The sequence below is a fragment of the Vicia villosa genome, unplaced genomic scaffold (genome assembly GCF_029867415.1).
Source record: "Vicia villosa cultivar HV-30 ecotype Madison, WI unplaced genomic scaffold, Vvil1.0 ctg.000538F_1_1, whole genome shotgun sequence".
In the NCBI taxonomy this organism is placed as follows: Eukaryota; Viridiplantae; Streptophyta; class Magnoliopsida; order Fabales; family Fabaceae; genus Vicia; species Vicia villosa.
The window spans coordinates 56,712-80,960 of record NW_026705247.1 but is presented as its reverse complement, the minus strand read 5'-3'; the positions used below and the strand labels follow the sequence as shown (position 1 = coordinate 80,960).

The 24,249-nt window shown below is 35.5% G+C and overlaps 1 protein-coding gene across 2 annotated transcripts; it reads right to left on the bottom strand.

Annotated features, from left to right (window-relative positions):
* Positions 1-9,178: 9,178 nt before the first annotated feature.
* LOC131629217 (glucose-6-phosphate 1-dehydrogenase, chloroplastic-like) lies at positions 9,179-13,504 on the bottom strand. 2 transcript variants are annotated; one of them, XM_058900013.1, is made up of 10 exons: positions 13,106-13,504; positions 12,564-12,784; positions 12,376-12,470; positions 11,820-11,934; positions 11,495-11,703; positions 11,044-11,193; positions 10,835-10,955; positions 10,356-10,585; positions 9,875-10,075; positions 9,179-9,742 (listed from the first exon to the last, which is right to left on the bottom strand). In XM_058900013.1, the coding sequence occupies exons 1-10, from the start codon at positions 13,257-13,259 to the stop codon at positions 9,487-9,489; spliced, it is 1,752 nt and encodes a 583-aa protein (XP_058755996.1). In that variant the 5' UTR covers positions 13,260-13,504; the 3' UTR covers positions 9,179-9,486. The 2 variants fall into 2 exon arrangements, with proteins under 2 accessions (XP_058755996.1, XP_058755995.1); XM_058900012.1 differs by having other exon boundaries at positions 12,564-12,790; positions 13,106-13,502.
* Between the last annotated feature and the right edge of the window lie 10,745 nt (positions 13,505-24,249).

Genomic DNA, 24,249 nt, shown 5'->3' with positions numbered 1-24,249 from the left:
AAATAGTTCACTTACAAGATTTAGCAAATGAATTTCCAGATTCATTTACTGATTTAAAAAGAGTAACAAAGTCACATGTACCGGCTATAAATGTCCCAGCTAGGATTGAGATTTCAAATCAAAATAATGAAGCAAGTACATCTAAAGCACACTTGAAACGTGGCCGACCTATGGGATCCAAAGACAAAAATCCCCGAAAAAGAAAGGGAATAGAAAAGGTGAATATGATTGAAAGTGATCTTGAAAAGACACTAGATAATGATAAGTCCAAAATTGAAAAGCGTGCTCTCGAAGAAGCACAAGATGATGAAAATGAGATCATTGATAGTGAAACTAGAAATAATATTGATCTTGAGATTTCAATTAATTATGTTGATACGGGAAATTTTTGGAACCGAAAAGGTATGAATATAGATGAAATATTTTCATTTTCCATTGCATGTGAAATTATTAATGATGATCCAGAACCACGAACTATGAACGAATGTCAAAATAGACATGACTAGAAAAATTGGAAAGATGCTATAGATACTGAGTTAAATTCTCTTAATAATCGAAAAGTATTTGGCTCTATTGTGGCTATACCTAAAGGTGTAAAACCTGTTGGGTACAAATGGGTTTTTGTAAGAAAACGAAATGAGAAAAATGAGATTGTCAAATACAAAGCTCGTCTCGTTGCACAAGGTTTTTACCAAAGACCGGGAATTGATTATGAGGTAACATATTCTCCTGTTGTGGATGCCATTACTTTTCATTATTTAATTGGTTTATCAGTATTTAACAATCTTGATATGTATCTTATGGATGTTGTTGCTGCTTATTTATATGGATCACTTGATGCTGATATATACATGAAAATTCCAGAAGGATTTAAAATGCCTGAGACATCAAAACCTAGAGAAATGTATGCAATCAAGTTGCAGAGGTCATTGTATGGGTTAAAACAATCCGGGCGCATGTGGTACAATAGACTAAGTGAATATTTACTTAAAGAAGGCTATGAGAATAATCATATTTGTCCTTGTGTTTTTATAAGAAAAACAACATCTAGATTTGTAATAATTGTTGTTTATGTTGATGATTTAAATATCATTGGGACTAATAAAGAAATCAAAGAAGCACGAAATTATTTAAAGAAAGAATTTGAAATGAAAGATTTGGGAAAAACCAGATTCTGCCTTGGTTTACAGATTGAGTACACTAAAAATGGTATATTAGTACACCAATCAAATTATACATAAAGGGTATTGAGAAGGTTCAACATGGACAAGGCAAATCCTTTGAGTAGTCCAATGATGGGTAGAACCCTTAATATTGAAAAGGATCCTTTTAGGCCTAAGGAAAGTAACGAAGAGGATCTTGGCGCAGAAGTTCCATACCTCAGTGCCATTGGGGCACTCATGTACCTTGCTAACTATACAAGACCCGATATAGCTTTTGCAGTGAATTTACTAGCAAGATTTAGTTCATGCCCTACTAAAAGACATTGGAAAGGAATAAAGCATATATTTCGATATCTTCGAGGTACATCTGATCTTGGTTTATTTTATTCTAACAATACAAAACCAGTTTTGCTTGGTTATGCAGATGCAGGATATTTGTCAGATCCACATAATGCTAAATCACAAACTGGATATATATTCACATATGGCAACACTGCAATATCATGGAGATCTCAAAAGCAAACTCTTGTAGCAACTTCTTCAAACCATGCAGAAGTAATTGCCCTTCATGAAGCAAGAAAAGAGTGTAGATGGTTATGATCAGTAACTCGACATATCCAGGGAGCGTCTGGTTTACCAATTGATAATAATCCAACAATTTTGTATGAAGACAATGCAGCATGTGTTACCCAGATGAAAGAAGGTTACATAAAAAGTGACAGAACCAAGCATATTCCTCCGAAGTTTTTCTCATTCACACAAGAACTAGAAAGAAACAAAGAGGTTGATATTCAGTATATTCGTTCAAGTGATAACGTGGCAGATCTCTTTACAAAGGCACTTCCTACATCAATTTTCAAGAAGCATGTACAAAATATTGGAATGCGTCACCTTCGAGATCTTTAAAAAGAACCTATATGTGTTCTGTTGAGGGGGAGCATAATGTTGTACTCTTTTTCCCTTATTAAGGTTTTTATCCCAATGGGTTTTTCCTAATAAGGTTTTTAACGAGACAACTTATGTTCCCATAGGATTCGTCTCAACAAGACTTCAACGGAGCACTGCGGCAAATATTTCAAAAGGGGGAGTGTTATAATAATAAACGATTATTATTATTTTGAAATAGTAATGAACAGTACATGTCCATCATGCATATAAAGTTTTCAACTTTGCACGGTAGCCATGCACAGTAAATACTATAAACTTGATACTATAAATACCACTTCGTGGTATATGTAAAACACACCAATCGTTTTACGAGAAATTATATACTACCAGTCTCTTCTATCTCTCTGTATTCAGTATTCTTAACATGAATGTCAATTGTGTTATTATTAATCTCTTAACTTTTGCTAGTTGATCTCCAATTTTATTTAAATTTTTATATTAGTCCTAAATAATTTTCAAATTTTTGAATTTTATCCAAGTTTTATAAAAATGACCCAAAAGATTTTTAATGAAAATTTTAATATTGTATCCTAACAAAAGAATTTAAACATGAATGAATAGCAATTGAATAAGTTAAATTGTTTATAATTATGAATTCTTTAATAATTTTCAACTACCTCGTCCAAACACATAGGTAGAGTGTGTTTGAATGAGATATTTTAATAAGCGAAAGTAATTTTTTTAAGAAATTTAAAATAATTTGATCAAATTTTATTATTTGAATTAAAAAATAAAAAATTGTCAAAATAATGAAAATAAAAAATTATGTCCAACTTAAATTTAAGAAATTTTAAATCACATTTAAAGTAAGAAATTTGAAATTACGATATAACTATATATATTGTAAATACTAAATTAGTTATTGTTAATATTTGAAATTTTGCAAGTTAGTCTCCATATTTTTTCAAAAAAAAAAAATTGAGTTGACGCTCATAAATTATAAATAAGGAAGAGTGATTTTAAAAGGTTTAATTTTGTAGTATGAGCTAAATAAGTTCAAAGCTTAGCATACATGATCATTTGCACCAAAATCTAAGATTCATGTATGAGGGTAATTGCTTGTGTGATAAGTAATGTTGCAAATAATACCTGAAAGTTCATCATTTGAAATTTGGCTATGGAAACTTGATTGGTGGTGGAAGTCTAAACAAAAGTGAAGATGGTTGAATTTTGTAGCAAGTTAATGAGTTATTCATATCGAGCTTGAGACATAAGCATCTGACTGCTTGTAATAGAAGTATCTTGACTAGCATCAATTGAAGAGTTTTCCATTTGACTTATATTCACAAATGATTTTTGAATTTAAACTTGCTCTTAACTCCTAATGCATGTTGCATAGATCTGTTTCAAGTGAGGTAGTTAGAGCCATCGAGCTTTGGAGTAATGGTGACTGAGTTGAGACTTTCATTCAAATGGATATAATAAACTGAATCAAGATCAATCTGAGAATTTTGTGTAAGACGTCGAGGCGTGTTGGATCGATGAGGAAGATGATGAAAATCAACAAAGTCATATGCGAAAGAACAAAAATCATCAAGGAAAGATTAATAATAAGAAGAAGAGGGAGAGAGAGAGAGAGAGAGAGAGAGAGAGAGAGAGAGAGAGAGAGAGAGAGAGAGAGAGAGAGAGAGAGAGAGAGAGAGAGAGAGAGAGAGAGAGAGAGAGAGAGAGAGAGAGAGAGAGAGAGAGAGAGAGAGTTTGAGAGAAATTGAAGAAAATTTCAATTACAAGATGAGGATCGAATGAGAAGATGAAGATTGTTCATTGATTAGGGCTGGATACCATATTAAGAAATCAAAATGAACATGATAATGGTATATTCTCTTTGAAGAAGAATAGTTACAAGCTAGGTTCTTTTATACATTCAATGTGACTTGCACCATAAGAAAACTAGATCATAACACACCATAGTAGAACTTCAAGTGAGTGTAACTAATTCTAACAACTAACTAACATCATTCTAATAGATTTTCAAGTTAGTTGGTGAGGTGTGAGTTGGTTAGCATCATGTTCTAGATTTGCATGATTTTGCATGGTTCAATATCCAATGAGCGGATCTAATTAGGACTGTTTAAAAAAAGTGTAACCTGAACTGAACCGTTGAACAAAATTAAACTAAACTTAAAATAATTGAATCTTTATATTTGGTTAGTGAACTGAACTATATTATACAAACAGTTTTAGAATCGAAGCGAAATTAAAAATGAAGAATACTAAAAACGAGTTTTAAATTTAAAAAAAAAAATCAAAAAATACTTTAACGCTTCCGTTTGGGAAAAATTATCTTTTATCGGTGCGGTACATTTCAAAATTTCAAAACAGTATACCAAAATAATAATTTTGGTTCGGTTTAATTTGAGTTAATTGAAATGATTCAGTTCAGTTCAGATAAATTTTTATTACGGCTCGATTTGATTTTCTCATTGAACTATACCATAAATAACCTAGTTCCAAATAACAAAATCAACATAAAAATTAACTATAAAATCTCTTCTTGCAATAAAAAATAAAAAATTGTTAAAATTTACAGAAAATTCTGCAAATAATTCTATAAGTAGACAAAATATTAAAAAAAAAAAATTAAATTGAATGGATAGAATGTCAATTATTTTATTTTAATTTTAAAAAAAATGTGATATTTTAAACATTTTATCCATTAGTGATCAGAGTGGTCTAAATTTTTGGTGGTGGTCCTGTCTAAGTTAGTTATGAACTAACAATGACAAAAAAAAAATTAAAATCTTTATTTTAATCATATTTTAACACTAACAAAAATTTATGAGATCTAATTAATTACAGTTTTACTGTAAAAACTTTAAAACTATGTGGAGCAGCCTGCTTTACACACTCTCAAAGACGTTATAGTATGATTGTTTCGAAATTGAGCTTGTGCTCTACAATTTTGAAAGTCAAAATAGCAACTACTCTATAATAAAATATGGGCCCATCCTACCACCTGTTATGTACTGTACATATCATCCAATAATGCAACAGACATAGTACTGACACGTACGGTACCTAAAAAGATTTACCACATCATTTCTTTCCTTTTTCATCTCTCTGTTTTTCTTCTTTCTCATCTCTCTTCCAAATTTAGAAACCTTACATAGAACAGAGAAGCCCCACACTATAGTTGAGTCACATATGTTTAACATTGTACTAGTATTAGTGTGTCCCATTTGTGACATGAATCATATCAATCGTAATATAAATACAACACACATTTCAATGATTATGTTCTTTTATTGTCCTTCATACTCTTAATGTAACACATTATTTTGAAGTGTACTCTAGAGAAAACAAAAAGAGATTTGTGTACAATATCTTTTTGCATCAGAGTATAGATTTCAAACAAATAGAATGACATATTAGTTCCAATTTTGTTGTGTTTTTTTTAATAATATATGATGTCGAATTTAGTTCATCTAGAATAAATAAATAATTATAATTGTTAATTGATTTAATGGTGATTGGTGCTCACTTTAGTAAGAATGACTACATTTCTAATTTAAATTGATTAATAAAAATTAATTTGGATTGGGTGAATGGATAGTGATGGTTTTTTAAATAATAAAGCCGGTAACCTTATTCAAGTAAGATTCAATATGACTCATTTAATTCAAGCATAAAAAATAACAAACAAAATTCAACTCAATTTGTCTATAATTCTCTCTTGTTTGTTTACTTCCTATCCTTTCAACCCAACATGAAAATCAAATTTTAGATTATCTTTTTTAAAAAATTATTGATTTATAAATATCAATAATTTGATTATATTAATGCTTAAATATAAATAAATATTGTCATTTAATAATTGAATCTTAAACCAATAATTTACACTATTAATACATATCAATTGAATTTCTTCTTCCATTCTTTCAAAATATTTATTAGGGGAAAAGAATTTCAGAGTCAGTCCCGACGTACTTTCAGTTTTTTTATCCTAGTAGATATTTTTACTTTTTATTTTATATTTCTTTAAAAAAAATCAATATTATATTAACCCTACTTTTATAATTAACTTTATTCTTTGTATAATATAATATTGATTTTAAAAAAAAACATAAAATCAACTATATATTTACAAAACAATTTATGACTTATTCTTGAGGATTGATTGATGGTGACATTAAATCTTTTTAGTTGAACTGATGATACTAAATTGAATGTAAATTTTGCTAATTTTTAAAAGTGTTTTATGATATTAAATTGATGTACTTTTTGAATTATAAGAATGAGATTTAGAGAATTTATTAATAATATTACATTTTGAACTACTTTTGAAAAAAATTGGAAGGTTGGTGTTTTATACTTTTTGTAAAACAAGTGAATTAGCCAACCAGAGCCCAACATCAACTACCTATCAAACCTAACCCAAGTTTAGACATTAGTTTTAACCCCCCCACCACCACTTCTACTTGACACCCCCACATTTTCCCACATTTTAAGGTCTTTTATCTTATACCCTTCATTAAATATTGGAATTTGAAAAAGATATATCTGAAATTATGCACCAAAAAATTTCAGAAATATGGATTTTTCGACAGTCAGTGAAGTAAATATTTTTTATTTTTCCTAGATTAACTTTTCTTGAATTATTAACTCAATAAAAAACTATTTAATAAAATATATACATACAATAAAAATTGTGCTACATATAAGAATACAAAGCATACTAGGATGATTTTCTAACTTCGTCTTCCCAGTGCCTAATGTGTCCCGCGTATGTTGATTCTCAAGCTTTTACTTCTTCAGTACAATTTTGTCTCCAATCAAAGACAAATACGACATTGTATCTACAAGCAATAGGGTCACCTATATCAGAAATCGTCATTCATTTATCCATACTTTGCACACCCAAGTGCACAACTCATAATACATTCCTAATTGTAGAGATTGTGTCATAGAATAAATTGAAAAACAGTTGAGGGTGTTGATGAACTTGAGTATCTAACTGTGTTTGAATCAAATGTCATGACTCTTCACCCCATCTTTACCAACATCAATAATGTCATCAATGTATGGATGTAAGAAATCAAGAAATTGGGAGAAGTAAACATGTCTTGAAGATTCAGTGGACGTTTGAGTGCCAGTCGAAATACTTGAGAGTTGACTTCCAGTTGGTTTTGTGCATGATCTCTTCGTAGTCTGACTTCCCTACAAGCTCTCAACATACTCTCATTGTGAAGGATCACGATGCACATTACTCTCTTGACCCTTTCTACTTTTCTTAATTGTCATCTTTTGGTTATACTTCATCGGCGGTGGACACAATAAATTGTGGATGGATATGTTAATTCCTGAAACTTTTTGTTCAACACCCTCTAGCCTACAATATTCAAGTACTGAAATATGTCTTCAACTCTTCACGCTCTGCTTCTAAATGTGTTGTATACACTATCTTGAAACAAAACGGTGCAAGTTGGAATAGAATTAAGTGTTATACTGATGCTCAGTGTTGACAATACTTTTTTAAATGACACTCTGATTGAACCTAGCTGCAAATTCAACATGGTGTTCACAACATTCCAACTTCGACATAAACCTCTCCGACTTTAAGTCAACATATTTTTTAGTCTCCAATGAGCAGACTCCACCCTGAAAACCATAAATATAAATATATGTTAAATTATGTTTAGTAATGCAATAACATCAAACTGACGTATGTGTACTTGTTTGTTGTTGTGTTCCCTAAATGAGTGACTCAGTTAGTCCAAACACCAACAAACCTTTCTTTATAACATGTCAACCATGTTTCACTCACATACTTAACAAATAAAGGAATATCAGCACAAACAGCCCCAAAGTGCTTCAAGTGTTCGACAAACTCGGTTTCTCTATTTGAATACATGTTGTTCCATTGACCCATGACATTCACCTTCCAACCATGTTAATACTTCAGATCGGGACTGAAATATTTGTCATTTACAACATATAAAGAGTAAATTATCAATATTACAGTGACGGAAAAACTCTAAAAATTTGAAACTGTAACATAGAAAATATATAGCGTCAGTGGTGAAAATTTGCATAAAATCTGTACAGATCTGTAGAAGACATTGACGGTTTAGGATCACACAAATAAAGCATTATTATGCAACACTACCAGAAATTTGGAAAGTAGGCCAAATTCCGATATACCAGTTCAGCAGAAATTTCGAAATTTTCAAGTATGATTTTGGCTTTTTCCAGATAAATACCGAAATTTCCAAAATTACCGGTATTTCTTCACCGAAAATTTTGTTATCCCAATAAAAGGGCGATATTTTTTTAAGACCGGATTTTTCATAAATGTAATTTCTTTTTAGTAAAGAATAACAAATGCATTTTTGTCATTAAAAAAAGGGTTAAATGGCTTTCACCCCTGCAATAGTAGCGAGATTCGGTTTACCCCCCTTTTAAAAAAAAATTGGATTATCCCTGTAATATTTGGGCACCCCCTAAACGTGTAAAAATCAGGGGGAAAATCAAAAATATATTTTACAGGGGGTAATTTTCCCTCTTAGGGGGCAAAAGATTTACAATTTTAATATTATAGGGGGTAATGCAAATTTTTTTTAAAAGGGGTAAACCGAATCTCGCTATTATTGCGAGGGGTGAAAGCCATTTAACCCTTAAAAAAATATATGTGAGTGCTGGATATAAATGAGGAGGTGGCAAGTTAAAATCTCCATAAGTTTCTACTACGAATTAATTTAATCATCTTAAACCTACTCTTGTACTATTCTAGTTTACCTTTTATAATAATATAAAAAATCAAAAGCCATAATAATTTTTTATGATTTTTTAATAATATAGTTTATTTAAAAATATCTACAACTTATTTACAACAATACATAAATATAAATAAATGTTATCACAAATTTTAAACTTTTGTATAAATTAAAAAATAATAATAGCAAATAATAAAGAATATGATAAAAATGAACATTAGTATATTTTATAAAAAGCATGATCCTTAAAATTGGAAATATTCTATCACAATAGTCTCTTGAGACAATTTTACATACTATAACATGATCAAAGATTTTCAATTAATTTTAAAGACCAAATTGCCCAAACCTGCATATTCAATGCCTAAACTTATCATTCCCCTCAATCAAAATACATTCAAATGAAAACTACATGAAGCATTTACCATATCCCAATCCCTTCCACCTAACCAAAAATAAACAAATGAAAAATCTCAATGCTCCATTACCCTATTCTTCACTTTAATGCCTTATTACTTTACATCTTTTCATGCATTCCTTCCTACCATACAAGTGTATTATTCAAAATAAAAAATAAAACCGCACCCGGCAAGAAACCGCAAATCAACAGGCGTGTTAGCTAACATCGGAGGCCGATAACAATCGCGACAAACTGTTCCGTATTATTGTTCTACATCTAAACCGAGATCGCCCCATCGTACGTTGTATCTGGCTGCAAGATAGTGAGCGCAAACAGGACCACGACTACCATAAGGATAGTATTCTGGAGTTATCTTTTTATCTTCTATCTCGTTCAGCACGGGCGTAAAGAGTGACCAAGCAGCGTCGAGTTCATCACTGCGTATAAAGAGTCTTCTTTCTCCTTCAATTGCGTCGAGAAGTAGCCTCTCGTAAGCATCTGGTATTTCCTTCGAGTATCTGAAATAAGCATCAAAATATTATCAGCCTAAAATTTCTTAGAAAGTGTCAAATTCTATGAAGCACGGACTTAGACATGGACACGTCGACACCGATAATAAAGTTGATTTTTTTGGGTCAAGAGATTTATACCTTGCTGCATAGTGAAGATTCAAATGACTGCGGTCCAACTTCATTCCTAGTCCTGGTACTTTGTTGTTGATTTTCAAATAGATAGCTTCATCGGGCTGAACTCTTATAACAAGTTCATTTGTGGCCCGATCAAGATCTGCCCCGAAATTTCGATTGTACAGATTGCCCGGGACGCGCCTGAACTGTACTCTTATCTCAGCTCTGAATCCAAAATGACATAGAAGTTTAATAAAAAGGAAGCATTAAACAACACGGAAATACAAAACCAATCTTGTCAAATGGCGGCGATTGCAACACTATAACACTATGGTGTAGCATTATTTGAGAAATCGCTTTTATTCCACGATACGCTATTTAGTACAAAGTATTGTCAAATAGTGACTATCAGCGCTTTAGCAATGTAGTGTAGCAGAATTAGCAAACTGCTATTTTCTGCAATCTAGAATTGACGATATTGTGCCAAACTTATTCCTTCACTTACCTCTTGCTATGCAACGCTTTCCCGGCCTTCATCAAAAAAGGAACCCCGTCCCATCTTGCATTATCTATGAAGAGGGCAGCTGCGGCAAAAGTTGGTGTTAAACTTCCCTTTGGTACAGTTTTGTCATCAACATAGGCTGGATATGCAACACCTCCTCTTGTGTGGTTCTTATATTGGCCTAAAACTACATCCTCAAGTTTAATCGGTCTCATTGAGCGTAGAACCTTGACCTGAGATCCATCAAGCAATTCAAAGTGATGAGAAATTACAATTATTTGAAAGATTTGAATATAAGGCACGGACCCAGACATCATATGGACACCAGACACCGATAGTAATTAAAAATAAAAAAATAAATTGAACGTAATCACAAGTGTTGGTATCCAATACGGACACAGACATGTCTTTTTTTAGAGGTGTCGGTGCTACAGAGACCATGAGTCCCCGATGCATAGCTCAAGTGGATAACAATACGAGACCTTTTCATTTCTAATGTCTTCTGCATCCAAACTAACAGGGGTTTCCATTGCAAAGAGGGCTAGTATTTGAAGTAGATGATTCTGCATAATATCTCTAATTATACCGTAATTGTCAAAGTACCTACACATGGTACAAATAGGAAAATATATGAGAATCACTGTATTAAGATCAGAAAAAAGTGTAAAAGTTGCAAAGGAGGAAAGGTTACCCGCCACGTCCTTCGGTACCAAAATCTTCTGAGAATATCAATTGTACATTTCTTATGTATTGCCTTGACCATAATGGTTCGAAAATTAGATTTGAGAATCGGAGAACAGAAAGATTTTCCACAAGCTCTTTCCCAAGATAGTGATCAATTCTGCATAAGATTTTTCAATGTCAAATTAAACACTTAACAATCCTTAAAATTTGCAAATTAGAGCCTGGTTGGATTGACTTATTTGAATTTATCTACCGACATAAGCACTTGTGAGACTATTGAAAGAGTATAGGGAAACAACTTATGATAAGTCCATAAGTTGTTTTCAATTTACTTTTATAGTTCTCCAGGATAACTTATGAAAACAGCCTGGAAATAGCTTATACATAATCATTTATAGAAATAGCTTATACATAATCCCTTATATGATAGAAACAGGGATATAGTTAAGTTAGAAAACCTGAAAATTTGATCCTCGGTCAGATACTGCTTGAGCGATTTTGTTAAAGCAGCTGAGGATTCTGAATCACGGCCAAAAGGCTTTTCAACAATGACTCTGGTCCAGCCACCATTACCAGAAGAAGCTGACAAACTTGCGCACTTTACAGCATCTACGAATATATTAGGAGGAATTGAAAGATAAAACAGGCGATTAGAAGCTCTCCCACCCTACAAAAGTAGTTTTTGAATTCAAACGGATTCTCATTAAATTCAAAGTTCCAACGACATCGGAACCATATTGAGTTAATATAGATTTAGTTTATCATATTCTTTTGTCCAATTACCTCGTGTTCCTTCAGCTTCTTGTCTAGTGCTGCAAAATTTTCCTGAGAATCATATTGACCCGAATGATAGAAACATCTTTTAAGAAATTGTTCCATCTTTTCATTGCAGTTCTCTCTGAAACTCCACATCATAAACTAACATCAAAAATGTCTCCAAAGCATAACACATAGGAAACTTAAATAACCATAGAATTGTGAATTTTGTGTCATTAGCAATAAAAAGGCATCAACTTCACCCTTATAATGACAAGTCCAAAGCTATAATCAAACCATGCCCCCAAGAAAATATAAAGAAATCACTTTTATCTAAAAACTACACGTGCAAACGCTGGTGATATCAATCGCGAATTGTAGAAAATAATGGTTTATTGAAATTTTGCCATGTAGCAATGCTATAGCCGAAGTATTTTGTACTAAATAGCATATTGTGGAACAATAGTGATGCATTCAAATTCCACTATGTTATATCATCACCATAGTCGCTATTTAACGACACTACCGTACACTACACTATATAAGACTGAAACCAAAGAGAACATGTAGAAAATATATATACCTTTGATCAATTCTACATGTAAGAGTCTTGCTAACCATAGTTCTCAATTCTGCGTCAGTCATCTTACTTCGAGCATAACCACAAACAGTGAAGTGCTGCCATAAAGTAAAGCAATAACTCAATTCCAACCCAACCACATAACCAATCAAAATATACAAATAAAACACAACTATCTATCAATATCCAACCTTAGGGAGAAACCCCTCATAGTAAAGCGCAAAGAGCGCCGGAAATATCTTCTTCTTGGCAAGGTCTCCAGAAGCTCCAACAACAGTTATACTAACAGTAACCTCACTTTCATCCTTTTCAAAATCAACCTCAACTTCAGACTCCTTCAAGGATATAACCGGCAATACTTCCGGTCTCAGTCGCTTGCCACTATGGTTGCTTTCAACCGGAGTTACAGTCGCTGCACCTACATTCATACACCATCACCATACTAAAACCAAAGAAATTTCAACAAAATACTCCCTCTAGTCCTATGTATAAGACCAATGTACATGAACAATATATAGACCACATACATCGATTATTCAATGAATCTAAAAAATAAACATTTTCTTATAAATAAGACAATATAAACATTCATCTTCAATCAATTCTATCACTATACTACAAAATTTCATGTCAATATACTATGCTACAAAAGAAGTAAAAATTGAAAATTTAGATAAAATAAACAAAAGGGTAATAGAAAACACTAGTGAAAAAGGGAAAGAGACTAACTAACCGTCATGTTGTTGGGTATGAACTGAGAGGTGCTGAACCAAATGGGGATGAGGTTTGAGAGAAACAGTGGCGGCGGGAAAGCGGTTGGAAGGAGGGAAAGAGGTGGAGGAAGAGGAAGGGAAAGAACGACAGTGAGTTGAGTAAAGGGTAGCCATAAAAATTGGAGCTTGATTGGGGGGTGTGAAGAAAGTGAAAGGGGGGTAAATAAGAGAGAGAGTTTGGTGTTCGGAGAAAACGAGGGTTGGTTGAAGATGAAAAGGAGGAAGAGAAAAAACCTTTGAGATCTCCGAAGAGGTGTTTGTCTCTTTCTCTTTCTCTTGCCGGGGGTTAGAAGACAATTAAGCTATTTGATTCCTCTAAATTAGGTTAGGTTTTTCAATTGAGTTTTGTCATCTATCTATCCCCTTTCTTTTCTCTTTTTGGTTACAATCAGGGGTGGGAATAGACCAGGCCGGCCTACAGGGGCCTACGGCCCAGCCTACATAGGCCTAGGCCAGGCCTATTTAATAAAAAGGCAAGGCTTAGGCTTTTTTAAAAGCCTATTTTATTAAATAGGTCAGGCTTAGGCTATTAATAAAGCCTATGAAGCCTTATAGGCCAGCCTATATTTTCATATATATATTAGAAATATGCTAAATAAGTTGGTTCATGTAGACATATATATTAGAAAAAAAGGCTAAATAGACTACCATATATATATATATATATATATATATATATATATATATATATATATATATATATATATATATATATATATATATATATATATATATATATATATAACAAAGGCTAAATAGGTCTACTTATATATGCATATATAGGCCGACCTATAAGGCTTCTTAAGTAATATGGATAAATTAAAAACTTTAATGAAATAAAGGCTTTTTAAATAGGCTTTCAGGCCAGGCCAGACTTTTAAAAACATGAAAAAGATAAATTTAAAAAGAAATTAATTGTTTTACATTCTCAATTCGTTACAATTAGTCTTTTGTATTACTTTATAGATAGTTAAAATGAAAGTCAAACATCTCAAAACATCTTACGTTTATGATTAAGAGTGGTAAAATAGGACCGACTCGTCGAGCATGTTTGTTTTGTTCGTACTTTTTGTGAGGTAGGCTAAAATTTTAAGCTCACATTATTAGAAAGCATGAAACTTGAGCTTGAGGAAGGGTCTTAGAAAGCATGAATCAAGTAATCAACAAACTTGACAATTTGAGAAACTTTAGTTTTAAAATTTTGTTACAGTTAATTAGAGTTTTCTATTTTTAGTAATCATTTTGTTAGTTGGTTATATAGCTTGTATATATAGTTGGTTGTAGTCTCTTTGATACTTTGAGTTCAATCAATACAATTGCAGCTTCTCCATTTTCTGTTTCTATGTAGTTTCATTTTTCTATTTCATCTTCTCCATACATTCTTCAATATTCTTCATGCATTCTTCAATACTCTAACATGGTATTATTTGCCATTTCGATCCAACCTCTCATCATTTTCATCTTCTTTCTCTGATTCTCTACTCAAATTTCTTCATCAATGGAACCACCACAAAATGATCCATCCATTAATCTACAACTTGATCAAACCAGTCCATATTATGTTCATCCTAGTGATGGACATGGTGTTAGCTGAAGATTTCGTTGAACAAATATATGTGCTTCGAAGGAGTGTATGATCGAAGGCAAGGTGGTTACTGATGACCATCTCTGAGAAATATAAAATGGCTACTGATGGCCATGTTTCGATAGCAAGAAACGTCTAAGTTTTTTATGAAGGTGATGGCTACTGAAAGCTATTGGAAGGACATATCCTCGAAGACTTAGACAAAATTTATAAATTGCTTAAGTATTATTATTTAGCGTGTTTGTTAGTAAGTGTTTATTAACATACTGCCACGCGTCGAAGATGGACTCAGGCGGGAAGATTTGAAATTCGAAGATAGTTGCGTAACTGCTTATTCACAGATGCCATCGCTGGAAGTTCTTATGAGAAACGTGGCAGCGGATTAGCGTAGGGCCGTTATGGTCGAAACTAGTATAAATAGGAGTTTTTTATGATAGAATTCCGTGTGTTCATTTTGTACAAATCACTCACATATTTACTCAAGTATCAAGCGTTAACGAGAACGAGTTCGCTGAGAAAATGTACGTATGACACCACCATCTTAATACATGAGTATTATCTTTTATTGCTTTTCGTTTTCGAATATCTTTAAATTCTTGCATTCTATTTACTTCTTGTCGTTTACATTACTGTATATTTACTTTCATGTTATTTACTTTCATGTTATTTACTTTCATGTTATTTACTTTCATGTTATTTACTTTCATGTTATTTACTTTCATGTTATTTACTTTCAAGATCTTTAACAGTTTTATGTTTTAAGATTCTTTACATTTAAACAGAATTGCATGTTACGTTATCTGCGTTGTTTACATTTTAAAGTCATAATCACATATAATCAAGTCATCACTAAAAGTGTATGTTTTCAATCGAATAACATTTGTCGAAGACAACGAATCATGAACATGGTTCTAAAGAATATTGATAACAATCTAATTGACTATGTGTCCTAGGATCAATCTAGTCGATCCTGCGAGTAACCAAATCATATTTATTATAGTTTGGAGGACTAGCGGTTGTTTACCGGAAATCACCGTAAACAAATTGGCACGCCCAGTGGGACAGTGTCGAACGGATTGTTTTAATCAATTGCTTTGTTTTGTCTAGACAATATCAAGACCTTGTATGAACCTTAGGAACGGTAAATTAACAAACAGTGCACAACCGGTTCCCAAACGAAGGTACAACAAGAAAATGGCTGTTACAGCCAGTGCAGGGGGTGATCAAGATCCCTCACAAGGCACAGGATCAGGAGCGGCAAATTCGAATTCCACTCAAGGAACAAGGGATACAACGGGTCCAAATGGATCGAGACCTGCAGATAATTCCCAGTCGGTGCCTGAAAATAATACAGGACTTTCAGGGACTTTGCCAGTTTCAGTGTCAACAACTGCACCTTCGACCACGAGTGCAGAGGAAGTATTACCGTTTCCCTCAACAAATGCTGCGAATAACTTGTCTAGTCAAGGCACGAATTCAACTTTCGAATGGAGGCCAAATCCTCCATACGGGATGCCATTTTCTTTTGGATCAGGCGTACGAGGGGCCGGACCTACTTATGTCCCAACTAATAATGCGACATTTTCACCAAATGTGGGATCTGCGAGTCGAAGTACACACAACGTTGGTTTTTCTACCCAGGTGCCTCATTATACCACAAACAGCCAAGCAGCATTTCGACAAGAAATGGATGCAAGCAACCATGATATGTTAGGGGCTTTAGCCAAAGAATTGACTTCAATCTTTACCCCATTGTTGACAAACATTACTTGCACAAATAGGGAAAATGTAGAAACTTTCCAAAAGATGTCATCTCAAATGAATCGGATGGCGGAGTTCATAGGTGTAACACAACCAAAAAGGAAAGATAAACAGCCCGCATACCAAGAGGGAATGCCCGTTTTAGAACGTATACAAGATGAGGGCCCATCATCGAGACCAACCATCCGAGATATAAACTCCTTGCGGAGGACGAATTGGACGGAAGAAATTCCAGTAATTAATTTAGAGACTTCAAGTCAAAGAACCGTCCCCGTTCGACAAGAAACGGAGGAAGAACAACCCAGAGTAAGAGTTGTAGGTAGAAATGAACATCCAGATGGGGTTGTTCAAAGAGTCAGAAGGGAAAATCTGGCCACAGAGAATAACTTGACTGCTATGATAGAAAGGGTGATGGCCAATAATGGCCTGAGTACTGGACTCAGACGTCCAAATTATACATCCCCTATATCAGACTATATTATGCAGACAGAATTACCTAGGGGCACTAAGGTACCCAAATTTACAAAATTTTCAGGCGAAACTAACGAATCGACAGTGGAACACATTGCTAGGTATCTAACAGAAGCAGGGGACTTGGCAGGAAACGAGGACTTGAGGATCAAGTATTTCCCTAGTTCGCTGACAAAGAATGCCTTTATCTGGTTTACTACTTTGCCACCCAATTCGATAGATGCGTGGGCATACCTAGAAAGATTGTTCCATGAGCAATTTTACATGGGTCAAACTAAGATAAGTTTGAAGGAATTGGCCAGTGTTAAGAGGAAATTCACGGAGACTATTGATGATTATTTGAATAGGTTCCGTCTGTTGAAATCTAGGTGCTTTACGACAGTTCCTGAGCACGAACTTGTCGAAATGGCTGCAGGTGGTCTAGATTACTCAATAAGAAAGAAATTAGATACCCAATACCTTAGGGACATGGCCCAGTTGGCAGATAGAGTTCGACAGGTCGAACGCTTGAAAGCAGAAAAGGCTAGGGCTAACAAAAGTCATAAGAAGGAAAGGATAGCGTACGTCGAAGCCGAAGACGCTGATGATGAGTCTTTCAATGACTCATATAGCCTGGAGGAAGTCGAAATAGACTTAGCAGAATTAAAAGAGGCACCACCTTATGCCTGCAAATTGTTAAATCCTGCAAATGGAAAGAACCCTGTAGAAAGTGATAAGAATGATAGGTTTCCTAAGAAAACTTATACATTTGATATTACTAAGTGTGATGAAATATTTGATCTATTAGTAAAAGATGGCCAAATGATACTACCTCCTAATTCCAAAACTCCTCCGTTGGAACAACGGAAGAAAAGAGGTTTCTGTAAATATCATGGGTTTTTAGGCCATAAAACTTCACAATGTTTTCTTTTCAGGGATCTAATTCAAAATGCTATCAATGATGGAAGGTTGAAATTTGCTGACAAGACCAAGAGTCACATGAGGGTCGATACCAATCCCCTAAACATTGCTGATGCTAGCCTCTGTGAGGTAGAAGATATCAACATGGTGGAAGTATCGGAGATCGAAGTGGCGGAAACTAAGGCAATGCTCAACGGAGAGCAGGCTACTGAAAGCCTAAATAATGAAATAATCTTCAATACTGAGATTGAAGAAGCTTCCCAAACAGAGATGACTGAAGCACCAAAAGAAGAGAGCAATGAGGCCACTGAAGACCTCAGGATAAAACTCCAGAAAATCCAAATCTCTGAAGTTGCTCCAGCGGTGGTCAACATGGTTAGCGCCAGACACCCAACATCTGAGTTTGGCGAACTAGAGACACGGCTGACAAGGCAGAATGGGGGTATTAAAGTTCCTCTAAGAGCTGAAAGCCTCAAAGACTACCTATGGAATTGCCATGAGAGAAATGGTGGAAAACAATGGATGTGCCCAAGGTGTTCGATCATGCTGAATCGAAGAATCGAAGCCAATTTCGAAAGGGCTCGACGTGAAAGATGGGAACACCCAGGGAGAGAACCAAATCCTTTACTACAAGTGTACCCAAGGATAGATGAAAGCTTATTAGGATTTTTGATCAGATGCCACAAAGGGAACTCTGAGGTTGCACTCTGCCCCAGATGTGGGGCAGCCTATGATGAGATGCTAGCACGATCATTTGAACGTGTGCACTGCTCCATGAATCAAGAAACTCAGGGGCTACGTCCTGACTTGTATGGTTTCGATGTATGGACCCCAACGAAGAGACCAGATAGTCCACACCCTAGAGTTCGAAGGGTAACGTTCAAAATCCCTGCAGATCCACCTAGGGATAGATGGGTACAAGCCGATGCAAGAACCAACAAATGGCGTAGTTGGGACCAAGGAGGAAGAACCGCAATGGCATATAGGAGACAATTTCAAAGGCCAAATCGAGAGACATATCGATTGGAGAACTATAAGGGAAAAAACCCTATGTCTCGGTCCCAATGGAGGAGGCACCAGAGGATGAAAAGGGCCCAGAAGGAATATAGACCAAGAGAAACTGGAGAAACTAGCAGCAACCAAGTCCCATACCAGGGAGCAAAGTCAAACAAACCTCCGGTGGAACGTGCATTGTTCGAAGCTGAAAAGCTCTTGGATGAAGAAGATAAGATGCGGTCAAATTCCTGGAACGAAGAGGACAGAATGACAAATGATTTTGATTCTGATGGAGTCTCGTCTATAAATTCAAATTGCAATGTTGTGTCCGTACTCCCTCACGAGTTTAACCAGGAAACTGAGGTAGAAGACTGTGAGGAGGCTGATATCGAAGAAATGGCAAAACACAGACCTGTGTGTTACTATGTGCTAAATAATGGTGCAGTCGAAGAGCAGAATGCTTTCTTCGAGAGGCCTGATGAGGGTATGAGAAATCATTTGAAACCACTCTATATTAGGGCTAAGATTGAGAATGTTGGCATCAATAAAGTCCTAGTTGATGGGGGAGCAGCAGTAAATTTGATGCCCCAGTATATGATAAAGAGAATTGGCATGTTCGATACGGACATAAGACCACATAACATGGTCCTGTCTAACTATGAGGGTAAGATAGGACAAACACTGGGAGTTGTTCAAGTCAATTTGACAGTAGGCTCAGTTACCAGACCCACTATGTTCATGGTTATACCAGCAAAAGCAAACTATAACCTGTTGCTCGGAAGGGAATGGATTCATGGGGTAGCAGCTGTACCCTCAACAATGCATCAAAGGGTGACAATCTGGAGAGAAGATGGCATAGTAGAAAACATCGAAGGTGATCAGAGTTTCTATATGGCTGAAGTTAACCAGGTAAATAAATCCAACTTCGATAGGAATCTGGCAAATATAGGACCTTGTCATACTGCAGAAGAGATGTACACCCCAAATAAGAATGCATTGTATTATCTTACTTTGCACCCAAACGGATTCCAATGGGATAGAGAGATCATGGATGGTCCAACGGATACAGCACCTTTAGAAGATCATGCAGCAATACGGCCAACAGGCTGGGACGATGACATTAATCATGTCTGAGTCTTCATTCTTCGAAAAGATTTCGGCCTACGTGGCCGAGAACAAACAGAAGGCGGCTCTCGAGGCCGAATTAGCAGATGTAAAGGTAGTTACCATCCAAATCAAAGAAGAGATAGCAGAATTGGAGGTGCATACAGATTTCGAACACTCCAAAGATACGATCCTAGACGAAGAGATTATGGACGAAGGATCAAACCAAAGATTAGATGCAATATACGACGAAGAACCTTTAGGGTTCGAAAAAGACCCAATGGCTTCTAATATAAAGATGTTAGCCCAAGATCCACTCGAAGAAGTAAACCTCGGAGACAGGGATCAAAAAAGGATAACATATATCAGCGCGAAATTAGAGCCAGAACTAAAAGCAACGGTCATCAAAATGCTGAAAGAAAATAGAGATTGCTTTGCTTGGGATTATGATGAGATGCCTGGTCTAGGAAGGGATCTAGTCGAATTGAAGCTTCCAATAAAAGAAGGGAAGAAACCTGTGAAGCAAACTCCTAGAAGATTCGCGCCAGAGATCCATTCGAAGATTAAAGCAGAGGTCGAAAGGCTTTTACGTTGCAAGTTTATCCAAACTACAAGGTATGTCGAATGGATTGCCAATATAGTACCTGTAATTAAAAAGAATGGCTCTTTACGAGTATGCATAGACTTTCGTGATCTTAATGCAGCCACTCCTAAAGACGAATATCCCATGCCTGTAGCAGAAATGCTGGTAGACTCAGCCGCAGGTTTTGAGTATCTAAGTATGTTGGATGGATACTCAGGATATAATCAGATTTTTATTGCAGAAGATGATGTATCCAAGACAGCGTTTCGTTGCCCAGGGGCAATAGGCACTTACGAATGGGTTGTAATGCCTTTTGGTTTAAAAAATGCTGGGGCAACTTACCAAAGAGCAATGAACTCTATATTCCATGACTTTATAGAAACATTCATGCAAGTATATATAGACGACATTGTGGTAAAATCTACTTCGGGAATGAGTCATCTCGATCATTTAAGCCAATCATTCGAAAGAATGAGGAAACATGGGTTGAAGATGAACCCCCTTAAATGTGCTTTCTTTGTACAAGCAGGAGATTTCTTGGGTTTCGTAGTCCATAAAAAGGGAATAGAAATCAACCAGAACAAGACAAAAGCCATCATGGAAACCAAATCTCCATCCACGAAGAAAGAGTTACAATCACTGTTGGGAAAGATAAATTTTTTAAGAAGATTTATCTCTAACTTGAGTGGACGCACGCAAGCCTTCTCGCCTTTACTACGGCTTAAGCAAGGAAAGTTCGAATGGCGTGCTGAACATCAAGAAGCTTTCGATCAGATAAAGCAATACTTGACTTGTCCACCAATCTTATCTCCCCCAAACGGGAAGAAACACATGCGCCTGTACATTTCAGCATCAGACAAAACAATAGGCAGCATGCTGGCACAAGAAGATGAAAATGGCATCGAAAGAGCCATTTACTACTTAAGTAGAGTACTCAATGATGCAGAGACTAGATATACTGCTATAGAAAAACTCTGCCTTTGTTTGTATTTCTCTTGTATTAAACTTAAGTATTATATAAAGCCAGTTGATGTTTACGTTTCGTCTCATTGTGATGTTATTAAGCATATGTTATCCAAGCCAATATTACATAGTCGAATTGGCAAGTGGGCTTTAGCCCTAACGGAATATTCGCTAATATTCCAACCTCTCAAGGCAATGAAAGGCCAAATTGTGTCAGACTTCATTGTCGATCACGCAGTGGTTGAGAATCATCAGCATTACGTGGACCTAAAACCTTGGAAGTTGTACTTCGATGGGTCGACACATAGAGAAGGTTCTGGAGTTGGAGTGTTGATAATTTCTCCTGATGGAATTCCAACAAAGCTCAAGTACAAACTCGAAGGACCATTATGCTCCAACAATGAAGCTGAGTACGAAGCGTTAATCGCCGGACTTGAGGCTTTGTTAGAACTGGGGGCAACCAGAGTCGAAATTAAAGGAGACTCCGAATTGGTCATCAAACAATTAACAAAAGAATACAAGTGCATCAAAGAGAATCTAATCATGTACTTTGTCATTGCAAATAGGCTACTCAAGAAATTCGAATATGTAGAATTGAAACACGTATCAAGGGTGAATAACCAAGAAGCGAACGACTTGGCACAGTTGGCTTCAGGATACAAAGTATCGAAAGAAAAATTGGAAGAATTGATCGAAGTAAGAGGAAGAGCAATGTCTACTAAACTTTCTCCGAGCGATCTAGAGAATTCACAATTGGGTTATGCCAACAAAGAAGAGTTCGAAGTCCTAAATATTGACTCTTTGGCAGACACGGATTGGAGGAGCCCAATAATCAACTATTTGAAGAATCCTTCGACGGAGACAGATAGAAAAATCAAGTATAGAGCCTTGTCATACTTTCTAATGGGGAATGAATTGTTCAAGAAAACTCCTGAAGGGGTATTGCTGAAATGCTTGGGTGAAGCAGAAGCATACTTGGCTCTATCAAACGTACACAGTGGGGCATGTGGTGCACATCAAGCAGGACATAAGATGAAATGGCTTTTGTTTCGTTATGGGATGTATTGGCCTTCAATGTTGAAAGATTGCATAGAATTTGCCAAGGGGTGCCAAGAATGCCAAGAACACGCAGGTATACAACATGCTCCAGCAAATGAACTCAGTACAATAGTGAAACCTTGGCCTTTCAGAGGATGGGCTTTAGATTTAATTGGAGAAATTCACCCCAAATCATCCAGAGGTCAAAGGTACATTTTGGTAGGAATAGACTATTTCACAAAATGGGTCGAAGCAATACCATTGGCAAATGTGGACCAAGAAGCGGTGATTGAGTTTATTCAAAAATATATTATATATAGGTTCGGAATCCCAGAAAGCATAACAACTGATCAGGGATCAGTCTTCACTGGACGAAAAATGCAGGACTTTGCCAAGGAAATAGGATTCAAGTTGCTAACATCCACACCTTATTATGCTCAAGCAAATGGACAAGTCGAAGCAGCAAATAAAATTATAATTGGTCTTATTAAGAAGCATGTGGGGAAGAAACCCAAGAATTGGCATAAGACTTTGGATTAAGCACTTTGGGCTTGTCGAACATCTCCAAAAGAAGCTACAAATACAACTCCTTTCCAGTTGACGTTTGGACATGATGCGGTACTACCAATCGAAATATGTTTGCAGTCAGTAAGAATACAAAGACAAGCAGACATTTCTCCCAACGTTTACTGGGAGTTAATGATGAATGAGTTGGTAGATCTAGACGAAGACAGGCTTCGAGCATTGGAAATGATTAAAAGACAGAAAGAAAGGGTATCCAGAGCATACAATAAAAAGGTGAAAGGTAAAACTTTTGTTAATAATGATTTAGTCTGGAAAGTTATTTTACCTATAGACCGAAAAAATCAGGCGCTTGGTAAATGGTCCCCACATTGGGAAGGACCTTTTCGAATCTTAAAAACATTTTCGAACAATGCTTATGAAATCGAAGAATTAGCAGAAGATCGTAGGATCTTAAGAGTAAATGGGAAGTATTTGAAGAAATATAAGCCAAGCATGTTCGAAGTTAAGATTGCAAAAACGTAGACACTTGAGGTGTCACGAAAAGCCAAAATGGTTAGCCATGTGTCAAAACACATGAGCCATATTGATCAAAATGGCTTTACATGCAGAATAACAGACTCAAAAAGGAAAAGTCAGTCGAAAAGATTGTCTGAATCCAAACCTTCAGGTATTGGAGTCAAGACACGAACGTGTTCGAGATCTATATGGAGATGTCCTTTGAAAGTATCCAAGGTATGCTTAGTCGGAACCACCCGTTCAGCGCGTTTTTTACTACTGTTTTGAAGATCTTTTAAAACGTTGCCACACACAAACCAATCTGGAAAAGGGGGGCTCAAAGCCACACCAAAATCCGCGCTTGGCAGTGGAGGAAATTTTAGAGGATTAAGTTTGAAAGCCACTTCATAACGTAGTTCTGGTCGAACATACGAGGGCAATTTCAACTTATCCAGTTTGGCGGAAAACTTTTCGCGCAAAGTGATTGCAGCCTCATGAACGGTCCGACTAAGATCATCAGGCCTATAGATAGTTTCAAAAATTTTTTGGAAAGCTTGTATTTCTTTAATATGAGTTGTAGTACCTTTACGAAAAGTCTCCTGCACATCAGCAAAAGCTGCAGTTAGTTCCTGCGTCAAACTATCAGCATCAAAGATTTGAGAAGTATAATAATTCGTCCACCA